At 34.5% G+C, this 25,745-nt stretch overlaps 1 protein-coding gene across 4 annotated transcripts; it reads right to left on the bottom strand.

Annotated features, from left to right (window-relative positions):
- Positions 1-760: 760 nt before the first annotated feature.
- Positions 761-21,559, bottom strand: gprs (speckle type BTB/POZ protein). 4 transcript variants are annotated; one of them, XM_075312237.1, is made up of 10 exons: positions 21,466-21,553; positions 20,199-20,297; positions 12,678-12,856; positions 12,454-12,612; positions 12,185-12,223; positions 9,279-9,396; positions 8,892-9,223; positions 8,689-8,829; positions 8,354-8,404; positions 761-8,215 (listed from the first exon to the last, which is right to left on the bottom strand). In XM_075312237.1, exons 3-10 carry the CDS (start codon positions 12,846-12,848, stop codon positions 5,267-5,269), a joined length of 3,960 nt encoding a protein of 1,319 aa, XP_075168352.1. In that variant the 5' UTR covers positions 12,849-12,856; positions 20,199-20,297; positions 21,466-21,553; the 3' UTR covers positions 761-5,266. The 4 variants fall into 4 exon arrangements, with proteins under 4 accessions (XP_075168352.1, XP_075168349.1, XP_075168350.1 ...); XM_075312234.1 differs by lacking the exon at positions 20,199-20,297 and having other exon boundaries at positions 8,077-8,404; positions 21,466-21,559; XM_075312235.1 differs by lacking the exon at positions 12,185-12,223 and having other exon boundaries at positions 8,077-8,404.
- Positions 21,560-25,745: the final 4,186 nt, after the last annotated feature.

Below are 25,745 nucleotides of genomic sequence, written 5' to 3'. Positions count from 1 at the left end.
TTTAATACTGGTTAAGTGGCTAAACATAACCATAGCGATGGACGGTAGGCGAAACATTTTTCCGCGAGTTCAAAACTGATAAGCAATGGCGACGCGCTGCTAGCCCCCAACCGTATTCCGTCCTTGATTTTAGGCTTCCTATAAAAAATACACGTGAACAAGTGTTCGCCCATCGCTTAGCGCTATGGTTATGTTTATGCACTTTCTAAATTGGTCAGGGTACACTTATAAGGTAGAATCAATAAAACAAAAACAATTTTCTTCTACTTGTATGTGTTCTTAATCGATTTTTTTGTCAAATTCAGTTGCTTTTATTTGTTGGATTGCTTGTGTTTCTAAAACTTACCATGAAGCTTAAATTTTTTTTTTTAAATAAATTAACTTTAGAAATTTGTAATACTTTTGTTTTATTTTCATGCAATAAACAATTGTTTATGCATAGAAATACACAATTAAAATTGATTTAAGACAAATTTTTCATTTCTTAATTATATTTTAATAAATATACATATATATTCTCTTAAAAGTTTTTTTTTTATTCACTTTGTAAATTTTATTAAATTCTCTCCCATTACACAAATCAGGACAAATCATTTATTTCACAATACAAGGTTATTTTTGTAAACAATTCATATGAAATTAGTATAGTCTGTTATAGATGTAAGTTTATTCTAAAACAGATATTATTTGTATAATATTTTGTTATTTTTGGCTGTTGTTGTATACAAACCCTTAGATAAAACTGCAAATAGAAAAAGTTTTGTAGAAAGAATTATTGGATTTTCTTTTGATTGAAAAGGAATATAACAAACACCAATATTTTGTTTACTTTTGCAACTACATCCAGATGCAGATACTAAAAGGCCAAACGCATATATTTAACTGATTATTTAATATTTGGTATATTTTTAATAGTCTATAACTGAAGCATTTAAAAATTATAGGAAAAACTACAACTTATAATAAGCGATATAGAAAAGCCAAATATAAAAGAAAACAAAACAAAAATAAAACTTTTTCTACTTGCATTCTTTTTGGTCAATATAATTATAATCAACCTATTTAGTTTTTTTTAATTTTTTTGGGATTTAATTAAAAATAATTTTAAAAAGCTAAATATAACAAACAAGCCCACAGATTATTATTATAACTCTGCTTTTTAATTACTATCGATGGCGCATTACATATATATTTTAATATATATATTTATATTTTCTTTGTAATTATATAAATATTTATTTGATATTAGATTACAAATAAATAGTACGGCCCCTTGACCAGCTTTAAAAATATGTTCAAAATGTTTTGTTTACAACTAAGCGTTTTTGATTTGTGATTTTTTCCATTTATAAATTTCAAACAGCAACAGTTTGATTAGAAATAAGTTTAAAAGAGCAATTAATTTTGTGAAATATAGTTAACATTTTATTACTGGAGAAACACAAGCTTTTCAATAATTGTAATGCTGTTTCGATTGAACAGTTTGAATTCAATAAATATATGTTCACACTTCCTGAGAAGTAGCTATCACCATTTTATATACATACACTGATAGAAAAAAGTCTGCTAAAAACAGCAGTCGATGTCTGCTGTTATATTTTTGTACTTCAGGGTCTAATGAACAACAAATTATAAAATTTTTTCCCAAAGAATATTTAAGAACCGAAAGTAGTTTTTGGTATATTTTTGTTTGCTGTCATGCCTCAATTTGATAAATATTCAGATTTTTGGGCGAATACTGTAGATATTCATAAAATATTGTTTTAATTGTGTTAGCATAGCCAAACTAAAAAATGTTTTCGTGTAATCGAGTTTAATAAATAACAGACAATGTTTGCTATTTCAGCAAACAGTGACTGCTTTCCCTTTTTCAACAGATTTTTTGCTGTTTTAACAGACTTTTCCGCTATCCCTACTAACAAATTTCTTTGGGTTGGGTAGTTAGAAAAACTTTATCTTTGTATAATCTAACTGCAAATAATTGTAAACTCCTGTTAGTTGTTTTAGTAACGCAACCTTTATACAACAGGGTGATTCATACACAAGGTGAATTGAAACAAGTGTGTAAACATAACCATAGCGATAAGCGAACGTGCAAATCTATGGGAGGCTCAAAATCCGCAACGGAATAACATGACCGCTGTCGCGGTAATTCGTTACTTATTTTGGGTATCCTATAAGTAATGCTCGTAACCAAATGTTTGTATATCGCCTATCGATATGATCATCAGATATAAAAGGTTCATTTGAATTATTATAGGGCAATTTATTAATTTTGAGCAAATGTTATTTCAGTTTGTGTGCAGTTAATAATGCGAAGTAATGAAATTGTCTTGTCTAACAAGGCGTGACGAACTAAGAGAAAATACGTAACTCGATTATACCTCAAATGTGCAACACTGGAATCAGCTGTTTAATGAATACAACGAAAGCTACCGGAAATTGGGGTAAAGTTTCTTTATCAAATTACAACCTGGCAACCACGGCGACATTTGCATTGATTAGATATTTTTTATAATTCATACAAACATTGTGCGGGGTACTATTTGTATCCTATATTTCACAAATTAATCACTTTTCTAAAGTTTGGTTTTTATATTTCAAAGAGTAGAATTAACATTTAAGGGAAAGTTCTTGCATTAATTATTATTATTATTATTTTAACAATTATCAGGTATACTTGGATGCATTTATTTCACTTTATATTCTAATGTAGTTATGTCATATGTCAAATTTCAATATTCTTGCATATTTGCTTTGATTTTAAAGGGATAAAAATTTTCGTTTGCACGATTGATATCTATGGGGATTTTGTAACTCTTTAGGATTGTCATTTTAGATTGAATTGAAAAAAATTTGAAAAAAAATTTTCGTTTTGGATCAGTGTCTATTATTTTTACAAATATTAATAAAATTACTATTTTCAAATATGATATACGCAAAAAACAGTTCCAAGATATTTTTGTTTTTATATCAATTTTGTTTTAGTGAAGTTTGTACAATGGTCGTAGGGAAAAATTATTGTATCAATTTGTTCGTATATTATTTTAGATTTTTTAGGGGGTTTCTACAATCATAAGATGGCGCCTTAAGGTCTTTTGGGTTCAGGTTCAGGTTTACCTAGAGTATGTATCTTTTCATTGACATGCTGTATGTTTTATTAATATTTTGTTTGTTTGATTAAGAAAATTTAATAGAAATAGTTCATGAAAAAATGTTGTATGAAATGAGTTTTGACAAACTTTCCTTTTTCTCTATAGACAAATATTTCTTAATATTTTTCAATAGAGCAACTCTATTTGGCGTATTTGTCATTTGGGTGAATATTTCAGTAATGGGATGTGGTGAACTAATCTCAAATACGCCACCATTAAAATTTTTATCATTCTACCACTGAGATCTGACATAATCACAATTGTAATATGCTATGATTAAAAATTAAATTATTAATGTATTTGGGACAAAAAAAAAAAAAAAAAACAAACAGACAAACAACATGCCACAGATTGTGCATTCTGAACCTTTAATATTTTTTTGTTTTAGTTTTTTTTTTAACAAACACTTGGATGAAAACACTTTGATGTTAATCTAAAAATTTTATCAAATATCTGTTTGCAATTTTGAGGATAGAAAGGTTGTTTTAAAAAAACTTTTTTTTTATTTATATATTTTTTTGTTTTTTGCTAACTACACCTTGAGCTTGAGTTTAGAATCGGGTTGTTTTAGTTTTATATTTGTATAAACATTTCCTGGGGTGAAAATAAAAAAAATTGGAAATTTTCTATCTATTATGTGGATGATTAAAAGTTCTCCCAGGATTTCTAGGATATAACTCTCGGGCATACAAAGACATTAAATGGACCATATGGAATATTTGTCCATGATTGTCTCGTATAAATTCTAAGGTTTGGGAAGAACATAGTAAAGATAAATCACTGTTTTAACAAGTCATGGTATTTTTACCTTTGATTGGAAAAAAACACTAATGGTGTTTTCTTTTCTGAAAAAAGTGCTTTGCCCAGTGATGCCAATTTGGTGCTTTTAGCACCAAATTTAGTGCTTTTTGATTTCTAAAAAGCACCAAATTGCAATTTTGGTGCCTTTTCAAAAAAAGCACCAACTTGGTGCTTTCTGGCATTTTCATTTAGTGCTTTTGGTGTTTTTTTCATTTGGAACAGTATTAAGTTTAATTGATACAAAAATTAGGATTAGACTTTCAAGAGCCGAAGAAACTCAAATTTATTGCCAAATATAGAATTTGATTGTTGTGAAGTTGGTATTGATTATTTTTTAATTAATTTAGGGTATTCTGTAGGAAAGTCGAGCGATGAGTGTCGAATTTTTGAATTTGGTAAAGATGTCATTAAAAACGTTTGTATTAAATTCACAAAAGCACGCACAACTGAAATAAGCATAGACTCCTTCCATATATTAATATTTTGAAAGTTGAAACACATCACTGATCAAAATGAATTTGACGAAAGCATTAAAACTGATCAAAGTGTATACTTGAATAGCGGTTCATAATGGTGAGTACTAAGTTTGAGTTTTGCCGCTAAAGTGAAAACTATATCAGTAAAAAAGGTATACAATTATGTATATTTGATGCAAATTTTATTATAATGGCCAATGTGAAAAAATGACTATTTTAGTAGCTAAACTCGATTTTAATGCCCACTTCTTAAAATTCAATTCACAAAAGTTCTATAATACATCTTCGGAAGTTTTTTTTTTTTTTAGTAGCATTGAATTTTCGATTTTGTGGTGGAAGGTGGTATGTTAGAATTTATAATATATTTTTGGTGCTTTTTGGCCTTGGGGAGTTGGCAACACTGGCTTTGCCTTCATTTTGTCTGTACAGAATGCGCATTTTTAAAATGTTACCAGCAACCTAAAAAAATGCTATCATTTCAGCGGGCAGAAAAGAATTCAAACAAGGAAACAGGGCAATCGCAGCACTCTCGTTTGTTGGCAGTGCTGAAAATGCCCGTAATTTGCCTCTATGCGTGGCGCTATTTTCACAACAGAATTCAAAGCCTTTTCGCACTTTTGCCTGTTTTTTTAGAAAAGAACCTAAAGAGTACATTTTCCGGGCAAAATGCAAAAAAAGTGTGCATTTTTTACAATAAAAGAAAACGCCATAATTTGACTAGCTACAGGATGTGGTATAAGTAGTGGTATTTGAGATCGAGCCCATCTTTACATATTTACTAAAATCCATATCGGATCCATGAAGTGGAAAACTTGATCTCTAAGTCCCCATCATCTAAACACTTTTCCCTGCTATTTGTAGACGCCTTCGGCGACTATCACGTCTTCGATATCGGTCAATTATTCGACTTCGATGTCTTTCCGGACATAGTGCTTCTGGCGAACTGTCGACTTTCTTCATAACTATGCGGAAAGTAAAGGTGTGCTTTGGTGAAGCACTAGTGGCTCTGCGTGGCGAAGGTGGATCAAATTCACTGCCACTTGAAAATCCACCACCCAAACTGCTACCCACAGCGCTTAGAGCTCTTGGTGTGCCATTAGCATACCCCGAAGGTGTAGACATTGAACCTGTTGAGAATTGTTGAGTCAGCACTGAACTTGGCCTTGGTTCGAAAATTGAAGCGCATCGTTGGTCGGTGCACAAAAACGTCTTAACTTCCTCTTCTTTCTGCTTAATGGTTAAAGGGAAATGTTTTTTAGTGGGATCAGCATAGGGACTACGCTGTGGTTGGTCATGGTGACCGGCCGACGAACTAGAATCGTAACTGTCACGTGAACTATAATTGGAGGAAGTCTGATTGGAAAGGGGACTACGTGCACGTGAAAAGGCACTGAAGGGTGAGATATGCAGGGATTTAAATGTTTCGGTCTTTTGTTTCTTGGTCATAGGAAAATTGGGTGATCTTATGGAACTAATGCCAAAACAGCCGCCACCGCCACTAGCCTCAGAAGGAGTATAATCAAAATGAGTCTCTAAAGATGATTTGCGCCCTGGAGAGGAGTTGGACCTTTGAAATGTCTCGGCATCGACCAATTCAATAGAGGATTTCCTTAGATCTATTCTAGAATTCTTACTCTTCTCATCGATATCTACAATTTCGAAACTAGAACTCTGGTCCTCATAGCTTGTTGATTGATAGCGTGATATTTCAAAACTTGTCTCACGCGATGAATATGGACATTCAAAACTCGATTCTGCACGACTTGATTTACGATCGCCCTCGACCATTTCAAAACTATCACCCCCCGATTCTAAACGTTGCAAGCTGGCATCGGTGTCTGCGCCAGGACTACGTAATGTTTCCAAAAATGACGAACGCGGAGGATCAAATGAAGAACGTCTCGAAGGAGGCACAAATTCTATGGTGGGACACTGTAACGGGGATTTATCAGTAGATGATCCTAAAGCTGCTGCCTCGATAGCCTTTTTAGCGGCTACTTCGGCATCATCTGTTTCTTTTTTCAATTCGATTAAATTAACATAAATAGGCTCTGGTTTGTATCCCTTTAAAATCTCAGCCAGCTCGGAGCGGAAATCTTCAGGTATGACTAAGTCAATGGAATCCGATTCCCGCTCCTCGCTGATACGTGGTTCGATGGGCTCACGACTTTCAGAACGTCTCTGGAAGTGATGAGTCTGGCCAGAATTTTCGGTAGTCAATGAGGCAATTTTAAGAGAATTATTTATCTCCTCTACAAGATTAGCTAAGATTATGTCTGTGGTGGGATCTGCGGTATCTTCCACGCTTTCGTCGTCTTGTTTCTTATCATGCTTGATATAGGATTCACCTACCTTTTCGAAATGGACATTAGCAAACTCAAATGGAATATCACTCAAGGGTGTTGCTCTACCCGAAGCACTGCCTTCTTGGACATTCAGGAGACCACTACCGGTACCGGAGGAATCATTGCTGGCTCTTTGTGTATCATTTGAAGAACGCTGCTGTTGTAGTTGTTGTGGCAGCTGTTGCTTGGATTTCTCCTCGTCACGAGCAGATCGACGTAATTTCAGAGACATTTTGGCATAGTGTGAGAATTTCAGTGACATCTTTGGTTCGAATCCAACTTCGGACATTTGTTTTTGTACAGCACTCTTTGCAGCAGTTGACGAGGCTGCCGGACTAGCTGAAAAAGTACTTTGGCGTATAAGCGGTCCCCTAGATGACCCTGTTTCGGCTCGCGTAAAAGCATTAGCAAAGCGATTGGTGCGTGTCGAAATGTGTTTGGAAGGTTTGCGCACAAAAGCCAAGATTTCACGCATGACACTCTTCTTTTCAGGCTGTTGTTCTTTGTCGCTACTGCCGCTGCCGCTCTTTGCTTCAGCTTTATCCTTCTCCTCCCGTTGTTGCTTCTGCTGTTCCATTTCCTTTTGACTCTCACTGGTCTTGCCCATATTATTACTTTCGGCCATGCGGTAGGTCTCGGCTGGGTTGGAAACTGTTATGGGTGGTATTGGTCCAATTGGACTACGTTTATCACCACTGAAATAAATCGGAGTAAAAAGGTTGATTGAAGGCCTTTTGTAGGCCGTTGTCGGTGTACGAATTGCTGATTCTTCTTGTTCTGTTGAGGAGTCAAACGTTGAACGATTGCCATCTTGAACATGTACCGTCGAAGTGGGACTCCTTCCATATTGGGCAAAGTCCAGGGGAGCGGCACTGCCAATGGGGGAACGCCGTTCCTGTGTGTGGATGCTGAATGTAGGACTTCGGCTGCGTTCCCCCGAAGGGCTGCGCACTGTCGGTGATGTAGATCCAAAGTTCGAATGTAGTGGCAATTCATTGGGTGATTTTAAGCGATCGTTTGAAATGAGCAAAGGACTACGTCTGCCTTGGGGACTACGATCATTAAATCCTACTGGACTTTTGCGACCTTGTGATAGCGACAATGATCCCGTCATACTGCCTTTACGTTTGTGGGAAGCTCTAAGGGTACCCTGTCGCGACAATGTTGTTGGTGTTTTTTGTGAAACACTTCCTGGACTCTTCGATTCCGGATGAGGCAAGACAGGGCTCTTAGGCGTATGAGGACTTAGGCCCTTATCATTAGCCGCCAACATGGCTGTCAATGTCAGTGGCCCTTGGGCATTAATGGGACTTCGACGATCGCTGGGGCTGCGTCGAGTACGGAAACTTTGAGATTTCGCCTTGCGAATTTTAGGTAAGGATTGGTTGTGTTTATGACGTCCGGATAAGTGATGGGAGGAGGAGGAGGGGCCGTTCAACTTATGTTAGTTGGTATTATGTGGGCCACTAGTGGGATCGCTGCTGCCGCTGGAGCTCAAAGTTGTATTCGAACCATAGGGATCAAGTGAACTCTGCACAGACATCGATCTGCCTTGATTTTGTCGAGCACGTCTCACTCGACTAGAGTTGGGAGACAATTTTCCGGGGTCGATACTTTCTGGGTCTGCCTGTAAGTGTTAGAATCAGGCATAAAGGGGGGACATAAGGGACGACAACAAAAAACGATCATGATGCAAGCAATTTTAAAATTAGAATAATACGATAAAATATCGTCATCGTCGTGGCATTGATCATAATCATTTTTATATTTGAGGAATGGACAAAAGAAAACAATATTGTAAGCATTAATTTCGAAATCAATTAGGAAAGCCAATAAATGTAGTGTATTCGAAGTGATTCGTGTTAAAAATGCTATGCTTTTATAGTGTAATGAAACAAGAAGCTTACTCACCTGGTAGGCCAGGGCATTCATGATTATGGAATAGGGCACCAAACCCAAAGGATGTATCTCACGCATCAAAACATTGGCGGGAATTTTATGAAATTGAATGTATTCCAAGAAATTACCCAAGATCTCTTTCATATCGATATTCTGGGAGGAAGAAGGCAAATAATTGTCCTCAAACTGAAGTCGGAATATGAGCTCAAACTTACCGGATTGTTGTCGTTGTACTTTTTACTCCACATTAAAGCAGCTTGGAATTTTGTGAACTCATCCGCTCTCAGTTCTTCACGAGCCAAAATCAAACGCACTACATGCTGAGGCAATAGAGTAAAACTACCCAGATTGAGGACATCATTACCGTGTTCATCAACAAATTCCAAAACCTTTTGAACTAAACTTTTTGTACATTTATATTGTATATAACGTTCCGCCGAGGATAGTAAAGCACAAACAGTATCCACATTGATGCAACACTGAACAAAGCCGGCACAGGCTCGTCGTAACTCTTCCAGACCATAGTAGTCGGCAGCGTTCATGACCCCTTAAAAAGAAGAACTTGTATGGTATTTGGAATCTATAAATTGCAAAATACCTACCTAATAAAGTGCGTGGCTGTAAAGTGACACAACCGGTGTGTATGTATTCGATAAGTTGACGGAATACATCCGGTTCAAATTCTTCAATGATCAAGGTTTGATGTTGTTGACCAGCGGGCTGAAAATGTATCAATGAAAATCTTGTTAGGAATTTGTGACTCCTCATCTTTATTGTAAAAACATAAACCTCTCAAAGAACTCTGAGAACATTTATACTCATGTTGAAACCAATTAAAATAAATAAAATCAATCAGCTGTAAAAAATGCATCCAAATGTCAAAATATTTGAAATCTATATTGTTATTAGTAAGCATTGTTTGAAGTTCTCTTTGACAACTGGATGTACTTAAATTGTTTTACAAAAAAAAAAAAACAAAAACACATGACGACCTTGATTTGAATCTTAAGTATTTCAATTGAATGAAATCAAGGTTGACAGGTTATTCATATAAAATGTCAGAAAAGTTATACACATAAAATTTTAGTATGGAAGGCGAATTAACCAAACTTTGTTTTTTTTTGTATATTTTAGAAGCAAGATACGATCAGATTTTGCTAATATCTATAATATATGTAAAATGATGTAATCAATGCTAATGTATGAAGCAAATCATTAAATATATAATATAAGTGCAAAAATAACAAAGTTTTAAGACGAAGGATAATTGGTAGAACGACAGATGAATAATACTAAGAGAGATTACCAGTAATTTATAGTACGTTCAGGCTATGCGTGAAATAACCTGTTGTTAGCGTTTTGTTTTTGTCCAATTTTTGGACGCAATGGAATACCAGTATCACGGTAACGAACCAAAGATTTATTCATATTTAAATGCTGTAGGGGTTTTGAATTCCATCACAGATAACTTCACTTCTGTATGAAATAGATCAAAATGCTTTGGAAGCTTGTAAACAATAAAATGAACAATAACTGGAACAAATCTATCGGCTGTCAGACGTGCGGTTATGCGATGGCAACCCTATACCATTATCGCCAAGGAATTATTGTGTAAATATAATCATAGCAACAGGTGGTAGGCGAAATATTTTCGCCGACACGACAAAGACAAAAAGCTTGTCGGCGAAAATGTCCTCTTTGCTTGTTTCCGAGTGTTTTTGATGGTCAATATAGCATGATTTTTCAATATTTAATAAAGGAGTTGAATAGAAATATGTAATTTTTGTATTATTTGTTGATTTATCTCAAGAAAAACTAATTTCCACGTTACCAAGCAGCAACAATGCTAAGTGGTGAGTTCAAAGACTAGATAAGCGATGGCAACATTATACCTTTTACAGCCAAGGAATTAGAATATATTTTAATTAAGCCACACACCACTAGCCGTCACGGTATTTCGTCGCGGATTTTGGGCTTCCCATAAGAAATACACGATAATAAGTGTTCGTCTACCGCCAATCGCTATGTTTTTATTTTCACACTTAAGCCTAGTACTAAGATCACGTTTTCGCACGAAAAACTGTTATACTCCATATAAAAAAACGTTAGCGCGGATTAAATGCGAAATCTTTGTTTTGAGCATTTTCAGACACATATTTATACAACTCTGGATTTTTCGCACGAAAAAATAGGCAGGCATATTATTTTGCATAAATAAGTTAACATTCCTGGGATTGAGACCCTATTTACGGAGATATATGAAGATATTCGTTTTTCGCAGAAACGAACTTAGTACTAAGCATTAGATAGTTTGGCGGCACGCCGCTATCCGCCAATGTATTCATTGGCGGATTTTGGGCTTATGCTATGTTCCCACCGACTCGTTTTCCTCATTCGTTTTTCCACCGTTCACACCGGGTTGAGATGTTTTAGTTTGACAGTTACCATGGAAACTAGAAATTCACATTTACTCCAAATTCACATATATGCAACGTATGTCCAAATAATTACCGCGAGCGCAAAGGGAAAATTTATGTTATTTTCACATGTCCATGTTCTTAAAAGCATTTGTTTATTCCTTTTTTTCTATGAAAGTTATTTTAATATTTTGACATATGTATATTGTGAATAGGGTATGTTATTCGGGGTAAATTCCAAATTAGGTGGGTTCACATTCTAAAATTGACGTGTTTTGGAGGAAAACTTGTTTTTTAGTATGGCGAAAACGACTCGTTTTGAAGTGCTTATAAAGGGAAAACATTTCAAACATGCTTGGTGAGAACGCCATATTACACAGATATGTTTTAGATATGCTACCTTGTTAGTAATAGATTTTTGATTTACAGGGTGACTCATAGAAAATAACGTTGAAGTTTGAACGTAACGGTACATGCCTCAAAATATTCATTTTCTTTTTCAATTTGAATACATTAAACATAGGAGTGCTAGGAAGTCACTTGGGGTGAACCCCCTTCCAGAAACTTTCTAGCAACAACTTTAAATGGACTTTCTGTCACTTTTTTGCTAAAAAGGCGAAGTTTCTTGTTCATCATATCATATTCGTAGAGATAGAAAATTGAGTTAGGAAATCTATTCCAATCGAAAACGAGATCATGTATATATTAATAGGTTTAAGGTAAGAACTATTTTAAATGTTGTGCTTTAAAAGGCATTTTTTATTTAATACTAAAATTAATACAATAAGAATATTTATAGGTGCTAGATATATAAAACATGCAGCGTTAAAGATTTTGCTCTTGCAAGGCATTAAATTAATTTTGAATAATTATATATAGGTAAAGTATTCGCAAAGTTGAGTATTTTAGATAGACACCAATTTAAGTAATATTTTATATATTTAGGCCAATTAAAAAACACACTTGTTTATAGTGTTGTAGAAGGAATTTGGAAAATAGAGTAAAATATTTGAGTTATGCTCATATGAAATCATCAGGCATATATTTTCAAGTCAAGTTTTCTATGAATTCAACTTGAAAATTTACTTTACCTCGGGTATGGGGGATAATTGTTGGGTGAAACCACTTCTCTATATATAACAAATTATCGAAAAAATATGTTTGTAAAAGAAAAAGTAATGGAAAAATTTACATGAAATATAGTTTGGTAATGTTATTGGATTTTAAAGAAAAACAAAACTAATTACATATAAAATTTAATATTAAAAGAAAACAAAAAACAACAAAGCTATATTTGAGACCACATCAAATAAAAACACTAAAAGTAAAATATAAATTTATTTTCATTTTAAAATTTTACCTGCTGGGCGGCGTTCTGCAAATTCAATAGAGGCTCGGAAGAACGTTTCAGGAACAGCCTTAACTTGTTCTCTTTGGTGGATGTTTCGCGTTTCCTCTGCGGTGATGGGGCTGAATAAAGCATTTTGGCAAAAACACGTGAGCGTGATGCCAAAACAGCCTAGGAAAAATAAATATTTGTTAAGTGGTTTTTGTTTAATTTTTCAATTCTCCTAAGAATTTTACCTTTACAGCACAAACTGGCTCTCTGGTGTCTCCCACCAAGAATGTTACATCACAAAGTTCTGGCATAGAGGCCAGAAACTTCATGTCCTCCGCCAGTCCTGTTTTATTCTCAAATGTTGACAAATCTGGCTCAGCGTCAGCCATAGTGGGCAATGTTAATGCTTCAGGCATTGGGGTTTCTGGTGATAAATAAAAATGGATTAGTCCAGAATAATAATAATAATAATCAACCGTTATCTAAATAATTAATTCAAAAATCTTTGTGTATTAGAACAATTTTAATAAGATAGTTAAAAGTTAGTAAGTAAATTGAATAAAAAAAGTATATGCTTAATAAAAAATTTGAAATATTTACAAAAAATGGGGAGAAAGAAATGTGATTTTTTGCACTCATTTGAAATAATATTTTGTGGAGCAACCTATGTTTGCTTGCTAAGCGGATTCATGGTATGTATCTAAAAGACTACTAGAGACTATGGAAATGTTGATTAGCCAACACTGAAACACATATATAGTCAGGCTTGTAAGATTGATATCTGGAATTTTCTTTTCAATAGCATAATAATACCAATTCCTTAATCTGCATGTCCAATTAGCTCGCATTTAAAATTGTAATTAATCTAAAAAAAAGTCATATATTTTAATTTTTGGTTAAAATGGATACGCATGTAATTTTGTATTTTGTTGTAGTGCCATAGGAAAGCAATATTGATCTATTTATTGGTCCATAAAATCGGATGATAATTTTTCCATGATCCTTAAAGAGTACATTTTGACAGTCGGAGCAAAGATAAATATAACTTTTACTATTTTTTTTAGTAAATTTCACCTTTAAATTTACGATCCTCCGAAACGAAATTTTAGACCAACTAATTTTTTCTTTCTTGTTAAAGTTATCTTCTTATGGGCTGAATAACCTAAGTGAGCCTGAATCAAATCGGCCTGCTACTTTAACCTTATCTACTTATATTCTGATTAACCGATCCCTAGAACTATTAGGCTAGCGGTGAGAGAGGAGTTCACAACTGTGGTATCACAATGGACTGAATAGTCTAAGTGAGCCTGATACATCGGGATGCCACCTAATCTAACCTCTAATCTAGGCTAGCGGTGTTCTATGGTTGTGAGATCTGGCCCCTGCAGAGTCGAACAAGCTGATTTCAGGACAGAGAACGACAGCTCTGAGAATAACTTCAACATATCACACAGTATCAGGGGAAGCTGCATTAGCAATAGCAGAAGATGCTATCGACCTCCAAGCGATTGAGCGCAAAACAGTGTTCGAACCCAAACTACAAGGTGCGATAACGAACATCCAATAAGAGACCAGAGGTAAATCGTAGAGACGAAGGAGGATCGAGACAAAGCGTAATGGACACACTGATTTATATCCGATTTACAATAATGGCTAGAGAGCAGACATGGTACTACATGACTCAGATGCTCTATGGTCATGGTAACACTCGAAAGTATCTGACCGTATGAGGAAGAGAAAGGAGGTCACGGATGATGTCAAGCATATATTCTTTGGATGTAGGGTGTGGGCAGAACGGCAGAGATAGCTTGAAGATGAAATTGAGCATGTCTCCTCAAAAATATAATCCACAAGTTCCTCTCACTTTGTACCATACAAGGTGGGAGGAACTGGCAGGCTGTAAGGCGTTTTGTAGAACACGTTCTCCGCAAGAAATAGGTGGACATGGCGACATAAGAAATTGGAACTTTAGTCTTGACCCAGCGTCCCCCTCGAAGTAATGCAAAAGCAGTTCTCAGGGGGAAATCGTAACCTCAGATATAGTGGGATGGATGTTTAGCTGGTATCGTAGATTGTAGCCGTTGAGCAGAACGGCGGAGAGAGCTGGTAGATGAAATTGAGCATGTCTCCTCGAAAAATATAATCCACAAGTTCCTCTCACTTTGTACCATACAAGGTTAGAGGAACTGGCAGGCTGTAAGGAGTCTTATAGAACACGTTCTTCGCAAGAAATAGGTGGACATGGCGACATAAGAAATTGAAACTTTAGTCTTGACCCAGCGTCCCCCTCGAAGTAATGCGCAAGCATTTCTGAGGTGGAAATCGTAACCTCAGATATACTGGGATGGATGTTTAGCTGGTATCGTCGATTGTAGCCGTTGGGCAGAACGGCGGAGAGAGCTGGAAGATGAAATTGAGCATGTCTCCTCGAAAAATATAATCCACAAGTTCCTCTCACTTTGTACCATACAAGGTGGGAGGAACTGGCAGGCTGTAAGGTGTCTTATAGAACACGTTCTTCGCAAGAAATAGGTGGACATGGCGACATAAGGAATTGGAACTTTAGTATTGACCCAGCGTCCCCTTCGAAGTAATGCAAAAGCAGTTCTCAGGGGGAAATCGTAACCTCAGATATAGTGGGATGGATGTTTAGCTGGTATCGTCGATTGTAGCCGTTGAGCAGAACGGCGGAGAGAGCTGGAAGATGAAATTGAGCATGTCTCCTCGAAAAATATAATCCACAAGTTCCTCTCACTTTGTACCATACAAGGTTGGAGGAACTGGCAGGCTGTAAGGTGTCTTATAGAGCACGTTCTTCGCAAGAAATGGGTGGACATGACCGACATGAGCAATTGAAGATTTAGTCTTGACCCAGAAGTCGGAAGAAGAGGTTAGCGTCTACCTCGAAGTAATGCGAAAGCTGTTCTGTGGTGGAAATCATAACCTGGGGTGGATGTTTAGCCGGTATCGTGAATTGTGATGGAGTCCGACACATAAGACGACGTACTGTTAGGTGCATATATAACTTTTCTACATTTACCAGAAAAAACAGGCTGGCGGAACACAGTGATAATTTCGTTTATCACATCGCATTTAGTTTTCCAATGTTCTTATTACATAAATGACATTGAACCAATCACTATAATTACCAGCAATCCAGAATATCTATTCATCCTTGATGACATTAGTGATGACCTTATGTGAAGGTACAACATTGTTAATCAAGACGTCATATCTCACTCTCTCAATAAAAATCACAGTCAATGTTGCGGTTTGAAAGTAACAAGGACTTTAGGGACGCAGGATACATATACAATTCATGATGATAAAGTTGGTAGGCATTGCAAAAAACGAATTGACATTTACGTACATGCTAGCCAAAGTGACCTTTTAATTTTGTTTAAAGGTGAGTATTAAGTTCGAGTTTAGCCGCTAAAAACGTAATTTTTTCACGATTACTTTTCTTTAATAATCCATTTTAAGGAATACAAACTTTGTGAAAATTTGCTTTGGGCTTTTCCCCATGAAGTTATAATAAAATTTGCAATAGATACGTATAATTTCATGCATTTTTCTTACTGATTTAGTTTTCACTTTAGCGATTTTAGCGGTTAAACTCGAACTTAATACTCACCTTAAGGTTCCACCCACAGGAGATGGCAATAGGTTTAATTAAAATTTATACGAAAAACGGAGGTGTGGATAATGGGAATTATAAAATGTCAACCAAATGGAAGAGGACATTTAACTCTTTGCCCGCCATGGATGTGCATTTTAAAAGGGAGGTTTTGTAAGATTAATGCAAATTCTAGAAATTGGTTGATCGAATCTGCGGTAATATTGGACATCTGTTAACATTCAACATCAACTACAAGTGCATGGGTATTCAATTTGAATTAGAACTTTTGAAGGTATGGGAGTTTTTCGAAATATAAAAATAACAATTATGGATGAGGAAGTGCTTTTCAATCACAAAGAGGCTTGCTTAAGACTATACATGCTGATTGAGTTTATTAACATTTTAACAATAAAAAAATTAAAAATAGTTTTGTAGATCTTTTTTACAGGGAACAAAATCATAAAATATATTTAAATAGAATTACTCCAAAATTTGGATAAAGTTTTTGCCTTACTGAAGTAGATTCATTGTATTTCATCATGTCTTTAGAAAGTTAACAAATGGAACGCTATTTGATATTGATTAGTGTTATATTCCTTTCTTCCGAGCGAAACCTATTTGGAGTTAATGAGCGTCTCATTGCGTTTTGGCTACAAACCAAAGGCCTGGTGGAAGGTTAAGGTGATTATCATCACCAAGATACTTGGGAGTTCTGTTGGACTCTAAACTGAACTGGATGGAATATACCATAGAACGCATAATACTCTTGTCAGAAATTAGTCGGGAAACGATGGGGAATGCGAAGTTCCTTTTTTAATTGGCTTTATACTGCGGTTATAGGCGATGTGGCTACATATGGGTGCCAGATATCGAAAATAAATAGGATACATAGAACGGTACATACTGAGGTATATGCCAGGTGCTATGAGGACCACATCTACTGATGCTTCAAAGGAACTAATTGGGGCCAGTCCATACGATAATGAGCTTAGATACACAGAAGAGCAGAACTTCGTGCCGAGCGTCACATAGCGGCTAAGCATTTTTAACATGATCAGCCGGAATACATTATACCAACTATGGAAGAGTGGTGAGAAATGGGGATACCTCTGAATATGTATACAGATGAATCTAAAATGAACAAACGTATTAGTAGCGGTATTTATCAGCTTCTTCATCGACAGTCGAGCAGCTATAAAGGCCATAGGCAATACAGACATAAGGTCTAAAGTAGTCAGCCGCTGTCGTGGATAACTTAGTGTACTCACTGAGCAGCATAATGGAACTCTGTGCCACCGTGGTTCAATGGTTAGCATGTTCACCTTGCATACACATGGTCGTGGGTTCGATTCCTGCTTCGACCGAAGACCAAAAAGTTGTTCACCGGTGGATTACCCAACCTCAGTAATGCTGGTGAAATTTTTGAGTATTTCAAAGCTTTTCTAAGTGGTTTCACTGCAATGTGGAACGCCGTTCGGACTCGACTATAAAAAGGAGGTCCCTTGTCGTTGAGCTTAACATGGAATCGGGTATCATTCAGTGATAAAAGAGAAGGTCACCACAGTGGTATAACAATGGAATCAAGAGTCTAAGGGAGCCCAAAGATAATTTAGAAGAAGATGCAGTCTTGTCATAGCAAAACTGAAGCACCAGAGGACTCTGCCAACAAAATATCATAAAGTTTGCGTCGACGTGTCTCTCAAATGTACTGCCGTTTGCGTCGGAAAATATCATAACGTTTGGGTTTTCATAAATTTCTGAATTAAAACCCACAAAAGCAATACCACAACGTTTGTAGAAAATTAAAATAAACCGTATGTGTATGTTAAAGCGAATATTTATTATGGTTTGATAACATTAGCAGATGGTGTCTAGACCCGGAAGATACTTTTCATCAGCTCACTAATGTATGTTCCCACTCACTCGTTTTCTTGAATCGTTTTTCCCAAAACGTTCACACCGAGTTGAGATATTTTAGTTGGACAATTATCATGGAAACTAGAAGTTCCCATTTACTCTAAATTCAAATATCTGCAACGTTTGTTCAAATAAATACCGTGACCGCAAAGGAAAAATATTTTTAAGTTATTTCACTTCCTTATGTTCTTCAAAGCCTTTGTTTATTAGTTTTTTTCTACGATATTTATTTCCATATTTTAAAAAGAGTATGTTTAGTCGGGGCATTTTCCAAATTAGGGGACTCACATTCTAAAATTGAATTGTTTTTGAGGCAAACTTGGTGTTTTGAACTTGATATCTTGTATGGGAAAAAACGACTCGTTTTGGAATGCTTATAAAGGGAAAACATTTCAAACCCCAAAACATGCTTGGTGAAATCGCCGCATAATCTTCCAATGTGCATGTGTAGTAAGGTAGGATTCATGCTATCAGGCGATCACGAGTTTTTTATTTTGAGCAGAACTTTGAATGTCGATATTTGCTTAATGACATAGGCATAGCAAAAGGGGTTTTATGGGTTTGTCATCTCCCCCTTACCAAATATCATGCAGTATTTCTTCAAATTATGAGTATATATTATTTAATTAAATATTCTGATTTTTTCCCATCTACACGAATTAATTGTTTCTCATTTTGGGGTATCTTACCAATGAGCACATATTGTAGCTTTCACTCCTAGGAGAAGGTTGTAGCTACGCCAATGTTTAACTAACAAATGTGACAAATAAAAATGAAATTATTTTATAAAAAAAAATTGAAATATTTCATTTGCTTTAAATTTATGAAAAAAAAAATATGAGAAAAGTATGGAAATAAATTGTCCTCATAGTTGATGGTAAGAATTACTTTAGTTATTCTTACGAACCGCAACATATTTCCTAATATTTCGAAGCATACATCGATCCATTTCCAGATTTTATCTCTTTGAAATCTCCAAATTGTGGAACTAGTTTCACAGCCTATTTCTGATATCCGAACGAAAACAATTGCGAACGAAGGGTAGTCACTCACTTTCGTCTAGATTTGGGTTTTTCTAACTTCCTTTCGTTCGTTCGGCATGGCTTACGTTACTGTCAAATGCTAGCATTACCAGATCTCAATTATTTAAATTTCCTGAAAAATATCCATACATTTTAAATATTATTTTCCATAAAATTCAATCTGGCGTCGCCGTTCTTTTGGCAAACTTTTCCCGCTTCTGATATTTGGTTTAGCTCAATAATTTTTTAACAAATTAGCCCGCGTAGAGAGATAAGGATTTGTATTTCCATATTTCTAAAATAATTACAGTTCAGTTCTCCTTTTAATGTGTATTTCATTCGAAATGTATGTGTTTGTTCGTGTTAGACTTTCCTTTAAACGGTCTCTATGGCGGTTATAAAGAAAAAATAGATCGATATAATTAACTTTTATCACACATTTACAATAAAAGCTTTAATCAATTTATCAATTATTAAGTTTTTCCTATTTATAAATGCCTTTTTCCACAAAACGAAAGGTCTTTACCAAGTGAGTAGTTTTGACATTTCAGTTCGTCAAAATGCGAACGAATCGAGGTAGAGAAACCCAATTTTAGAGCTTACGTTACGTCTTCGTTCGCATTGACTTTCGTTTCGATTTTCGTTTAGACACTCTTTAGAGAAACCAAAATCAGCTGTTTTTCGCTTTGTACGAAGACTAGAATTCGGATAGCAGAAATAGGCTGTCAATTTTGCCTGACAATCAAAGTGGCAGTATGGCGGCGGACATTGTTGTTTCTGTAATACTGAAACTACCTTATATGCCTTGGTCCCAGGGTTGATCATGTTAATTACAGGGTGATTCAGTAAAGCTATTTTATAGCTTTATAATTGTTTGAGTCTGTAACAGTTCCGTCAAGGTTCAATAGAAACTCAGAGTAGAATTTCTATTCTAATATTTGTTTAGATTTTCTTACCCACATCAATAATCATGTCGTTGTTGCTCTTTCTTTAAAATTATATGATAAAAGCAATGAACAATTGGTGCAGCAAAACTTTATCCATGCCTAGTTTTATGGTTTACCTGTTTAACGATATTGTAATGGTAACTTCAAAAACTAAATTATACAAGATATTTGTGTCCTAGCCTTAAAACTTGTATATCTAAGTTTGTGAATAGCTTTTTCGATTTTAATGGCTATGTATATATCGCACAGAACAATACTTACCAGCTAAAATGTTGTATATGTTTTTTGTGCGATTTAACGGATTTCAAAAAAGGATTTTTGAAATATCCGTTTAGACGCCAAATATTATTTCATTATTGTCTTGATTTGTTCAAATTTGGATGGACGCAATTTATTTGGCAGTTAGTTATGTTTTATAGAAAAAAATTTGTTACAAGGATTTTAAAGTTCCATTAAAAAATAAGAAGATAAAATTGTTAAAGTCAACACGAAAATATGTAGGTGTTAGAGAAAACATGCATTTCATTGATTAAATGTTAAATTTTGAAAAATAAATAAAAATAGTACAAATTTACAAAAAAAAAAAGCTATGATAATGCTGCAAACATTACGAACAGGTCTATCTTTCAGGGAATGTTAACACACAAAGGACGTAAGGTTAAACAAAGAAATGCATTTGAACACGATTGACGGCCACACAATTGATCTATGTGTAGTCGCAACAACAGTTCTGGGTCAATAATTGAATAGTTGGGTTAAGGTTACACCTAGAGGGCGGGGAGAGTGGAGCTGGTGGCTGGAAATAGACGTATATCGTTTTGTAAACAATCAGTCCTTATGTTTTGTTTTTACATTAACATTTGTAGAGTGTTGTTGTTTTCTTTTGATTTGCAAAATTCTCTCACTCTCCCACCCTTTATCTTTTTCTCTCTCTCTGGTTATCTCTCCTTGTTGATGACTTTCAAGGAGTACACACACAAAAATTTTTATACTTTTTCGGCATATACACACACAAAGTTGTGAAGAAATACAAATGTAACACAAAGTGGGTGGGTGTGGGTTGAGCAAAGGATTTTGGGGGCTTATATTAAGACAAAGAAATTGAAAATTTTTTCACACAACTCTAACAAAGAAACGTATTTAGGTAATTTTTGCATTATTAAAAAAAAAATTAAGGAAAAATTCGAAAAAGAGTATATATAAGAAAAAAAGGTTTACTTTTTCTGCTTTAGCAACTACGCTCACGAAAGTAAAATTTAGAAAAAGGTTTTAGTTTTTTTTTTCAGTTTTTCAAGCAAATCCTGTTTTTTTTTCAGAAGATTTTTTCAAGCACTTATTTTTATTCGCAATTAATTTGCAGCACACAAAGCAAAGGAAAATTGTGATTATTATTGCATTTATTGATTCTATGCGTTTTTTCTTGTTTTATTTAAAGAAGCAGCAAATTATATAGAAAAAATGTTCTACTGTGTTAATGAAAATTATTTTTTTTTGCTTTGTAAATTAATTCTTGATTAAAAGATTTTACTATTGAATATTTGCACTGTTGTAGAAATATGAACTGTTCACGTTGAGAGTTGATATAATTCTGTTGCTCGAGTCTCTACACCAAAAAGGAGTTTACCCAAAATATTCCTTTTTGAAGGACTATAACATGGACTTTGTTAGCTTACTTCTCTAGTTTTGTGAGTTTGTGTGGTTTTGAAGAGCATGCGCCATGAAGTGCCTAGAATTGGTGGGGGTCGTAGGGCAAGGAAGCTTAATATACGCATAAATAAAAGGTCTTTTTTGTGTTTATGGGAAAAAATGTAATGGGATTCCTACACATTTCTAGAGATGCAGAGATTGTTCGAATGATAATATTTTTTTCAATAGTGAAAAAATATTGACCTAATAAAAAGATTTGGAAATTTTGAGATATGTAATTTGCACAATATTAAGGACACATTTCTTTAATATAAAGATATTTTAATAAAAACAAAAATCTTAAACTTAGATTTCCAGGTTTTTTCTTTATTAAACTTAGGACATTTGCATCCCTCCGTTAAAGTCGTATTTTTTGAAGTAAGGCAAATTTTCCTTAAACTAATGATGCACAGTTTTGACTTAAGGGAATAATCTTTAAATTAAATGAGATTATAGATCGAAGTTCTTCAAATATAATCTAGAGAATTTTGCATATCTGGTTCTTTTGAAATTCAGAAATTAGGTTTTTCTTTAAAGCATCTGCGAATATTATAGCCGGCATTTATTTCTATGTGAATATCTTTATCAATATAGATCAAACAGAGAATGCAAAATTCGATAAATGGAATTTGATTAATTTTTATTTTATAGGGCCTAGATTTAAAGCTAGATATCATTCTATGTAATATCTTTATTTTAAAGAATACGTGTCTTCAACTCTAAATCAATGCCAAAATCTTTATGGTCAAGTATGAATCCATACAGAAAAATTCCACGAAAATTTTTCCAATTAAAATCTTAATTGAGTTTAAAAAATATTCAATTAAAAATTTAGTTGATTCAACAAATTTTTTAATTTAAACAAAAATCAATCACAAAATTGATAGTATCAATTAATTTTTTAATTGGATCAATTAATTTTTTAATTGACTTTCAATTAATTTTATAATTGATACTATCATTTCTGTGATTGAAGACATTTCAATTAAAAAATTAATTGTATCAATTTATTTCATGATTGAATCAGAAAAAAAATTTTGTGTGCAAGTTCACTTTTTTTAATATACAGTAAAAAGTGAACTTGCACACAAAATTTTTTTTTTAAACGTAATAAATGTGAAAAAAATTGGTAACTGAAAAAAATATTATCGTGAGGTCAAATATTTAATGTCCTTAAAATACGAATCCGAATTTCGCTCTGATGTAAAGACTTCATTAAATAGTTTGCCGGCTTTTGGAAAGAAAAACAAAAAACTTTATATCAGAGAAATACTTCTTCCATGCTAAAAGAAAACGCATTCGTATTTTAAGGATATTGGCCTTACGAAATATGTTTTTAGTGTACCTTGTTGGCAGGAGATTTCGTTCTATAGATGTTCGCACTGCCAGCATTCATTGATAAAAGACCAAACCCAATAATAGCTGGTTGTTATCTTCCAGGCAAATACATCTCCTAAAGCAAAATGTTATTGTTTGACCGTGAACATGTAACATGTTTGTCGCAACCATGGTATTTTTTCGAACATTATATTTTATGTTTGGTAGGACAACATTATTTTTGCTGCAAAAATGTTCCATGTTCACCATCCACGGTTGCCACCGTTGGTAGAGCTCTACCAAAAATTGTAGATTTTTTACTGTTTGGTAGATTGGTAGAATTCTTGATGTTTTGGTAGATTTTGCAAAGAGGTACATAAATAAAATCTTGACAATATTATCTATAGAAATAACATTTTGATCAAATTTTCTATAGAAATAAAATTTTGACAAAATTTTCTATATAAATAAAATTTTGACAAAAATTTCTAAAGAAATAAAATTTTCACAAAATTTTCTATAGAAATAACATTTCGAAAAAATTTTCTAATGAAATAAAATTTTGACAAAATTTTCTAATGAAATAAAATTTTGACAAAATTTTCTATAGAAATAAAAATTTGACAAAATTTTCTATAGAAATAAAATTTTGACAAAATTTTCTATAGAAATAAAATTTTTGATCAAATTTTCTATAGAAATAAAATTTTGACAAAATTTTCAATAGAAATAAAATTTTGATAGGTATGGCACAAATTTTTCAATTGGAAGGGAAATGTGATGTGGCTGTTTATAAATGGTGATACGGTCAAAATTTGGTCAAGGGGAAACGCGTGTAAATCGGTGAAATCGTTTATTTAAAAAATCAAATTAAATTTCTTTTTCAAGTTCAATTAGTATAAAATTCAGGAAAAATATTCAGTTAGGCTTTCGCTTTTCCAAATCCGAATTGCCGGGCCTCACGCTTGATACCTGCCGTTAGATTTTGTACAACCACCTTGTCCACCTTCTTCGCCGCAGAAAGCCAGTTTGCCTTGAACTGCTGTTCGTCCTTAGCAGTTTTCTTCTTCTTTAGGTTCCGCTTGACAACAGGCCAGTATTTCTCAATTGGGCGGGGCTCTGGCGTGTTGAGAGGGTTCTTGTCCTTGGGAACCACCTGCACGTTGTTGGCGGCGTACCACTCCATGGCCTTTTTGCCGTAATGGCATGATGCCAAATCCGCTCAAAAAAGTACGGAACAACCGTGTTTCTTCAGGAAAGGCAGCAGACGTTTATTCAAACACTCTTTCACGTAAATTTCTTGGTTGACAGTCCCGGAAGCTATGAAAATGCTGCTTTTCAAGCCACAGGTACAGATGGCTTGCCAAACCAGATATTTCTTTGCGAACTTTGACAGTTTTATGTGCTTGGAAATATCTGCTACCTTTCCCCTTCCTTTTGCCGTATAAAGCTCCTGTCCCGGAAGATGCTTGTAGTCGGCTTTGACGTAGGTTTCGTCGTCCATTACCACGCAGTCAAACTTCGTCAGCATCGTCGTGTACAGCCTCCGGTATCGCGCTTTGGCCGTCGTATTTTGTTTATCATCGCGATTTGGAGTCATTACCTTCTTGTAAGTCGATAGTCCGGCTCGTTTTTTGGCTCGATGCACGGTTGTAGACGATACACCCAGCTTATTTGCGGCATCTCGGGCAGAGAGGTTAGGGTTTCGCTTGAAACTACCGGCAAATCTCTTTGTCGTCTCATCGGCTTCCGGTTTTCGATTTCCTTCCGATCCAGACTTCTTGGCTGTCGACAAACGTTCCCCAAACACTTTAATTACATTTGTAACGGTTGATTTGGCAACTTTGCCAGTTTTGCGTGCGAGTAGCTCGGATTTTCGCGATGCGCGAGCAAAATTTTGATACGCTGCTCTTCTTGCTTGGACGGCATTTTGACTACTGAAGAGTGAATTCCAAAATCAAAATAGGAGCAACATTCTACACACACACCTTAAAAATGAGGGGTGTTCAGGTTTTTTAAATGCAAAATTGAAAGAAATACGTCAAGTTTATATTGACCAAATTTTAAAAATTGTTTTAATTTAAACAGTGGAACGTTGGCTTTAGTAAAAATCGAAAAAAGACTTTTTAAATTTTGAACATATGTACACGGATGAAAAAGACTGTTTGGCTATAAACATTATATGTTTGGAACACACATTTTTAAACACAATATTTTTGAGTGCAAGCATATAATGTTCATAAACTAGCATAACATGTTTGGGACATATATGTTAATATGTTAGAACATATTATGTTTGGGACATAAAATGTTTGTAAATATAATATGCTTGGATGCAAACATATATTAATTTAGAAATAGCCTATAAACATATATGTGTTTAGTAGCTTGGAGCGCTATTTAACAGGGAGCGATATTGAATTAAGTTGGTGGTTGTTGCTTGTTATTACAAAATTAACATTTTATTTTTCCTTGGGCAATTGATCAGCTACTTCTTTGATCCTTACAAACTGTGTGGTCCGCTGTTCGAATCCCCGTCCCGCAAAAGGTAAAATTAAAATAAAAAAAATCATAAAATTGAATAATTTCTTCTACAATGTTTGTATTACAGAAAAAGGTGCTAAGAACTAAAAAATCTCGTGGAAGTGAGAAAGATGTGGGGGAATATACAATTAGGCAGAAACAAAATTTTGAGCATTCAGGTCGAGAACCTATGTTGTTAGCACCTATATTACCTGTTTATTTTCGTAATTCATTATGATTGTAAATATATAAATAAATAAATAAAATTTTGAGCACAATATT

Source organism: Haematobia irritans, chromosome 5 (assembly GCF_050003625.1).
Source record: "Haematobia irritans isolate KBUSLIRL chromosome 5, ASM5000362v1, whole genome shotgun sequence".
NCBI lineage: Eukaryota > Metazoa > Arthropoda > Insecta > Diptera > Muscidae > Haematobia > Haematobia irritans.
This window is presented reverse-complemented; position numbering and strand designations above follow the sequence as displayed.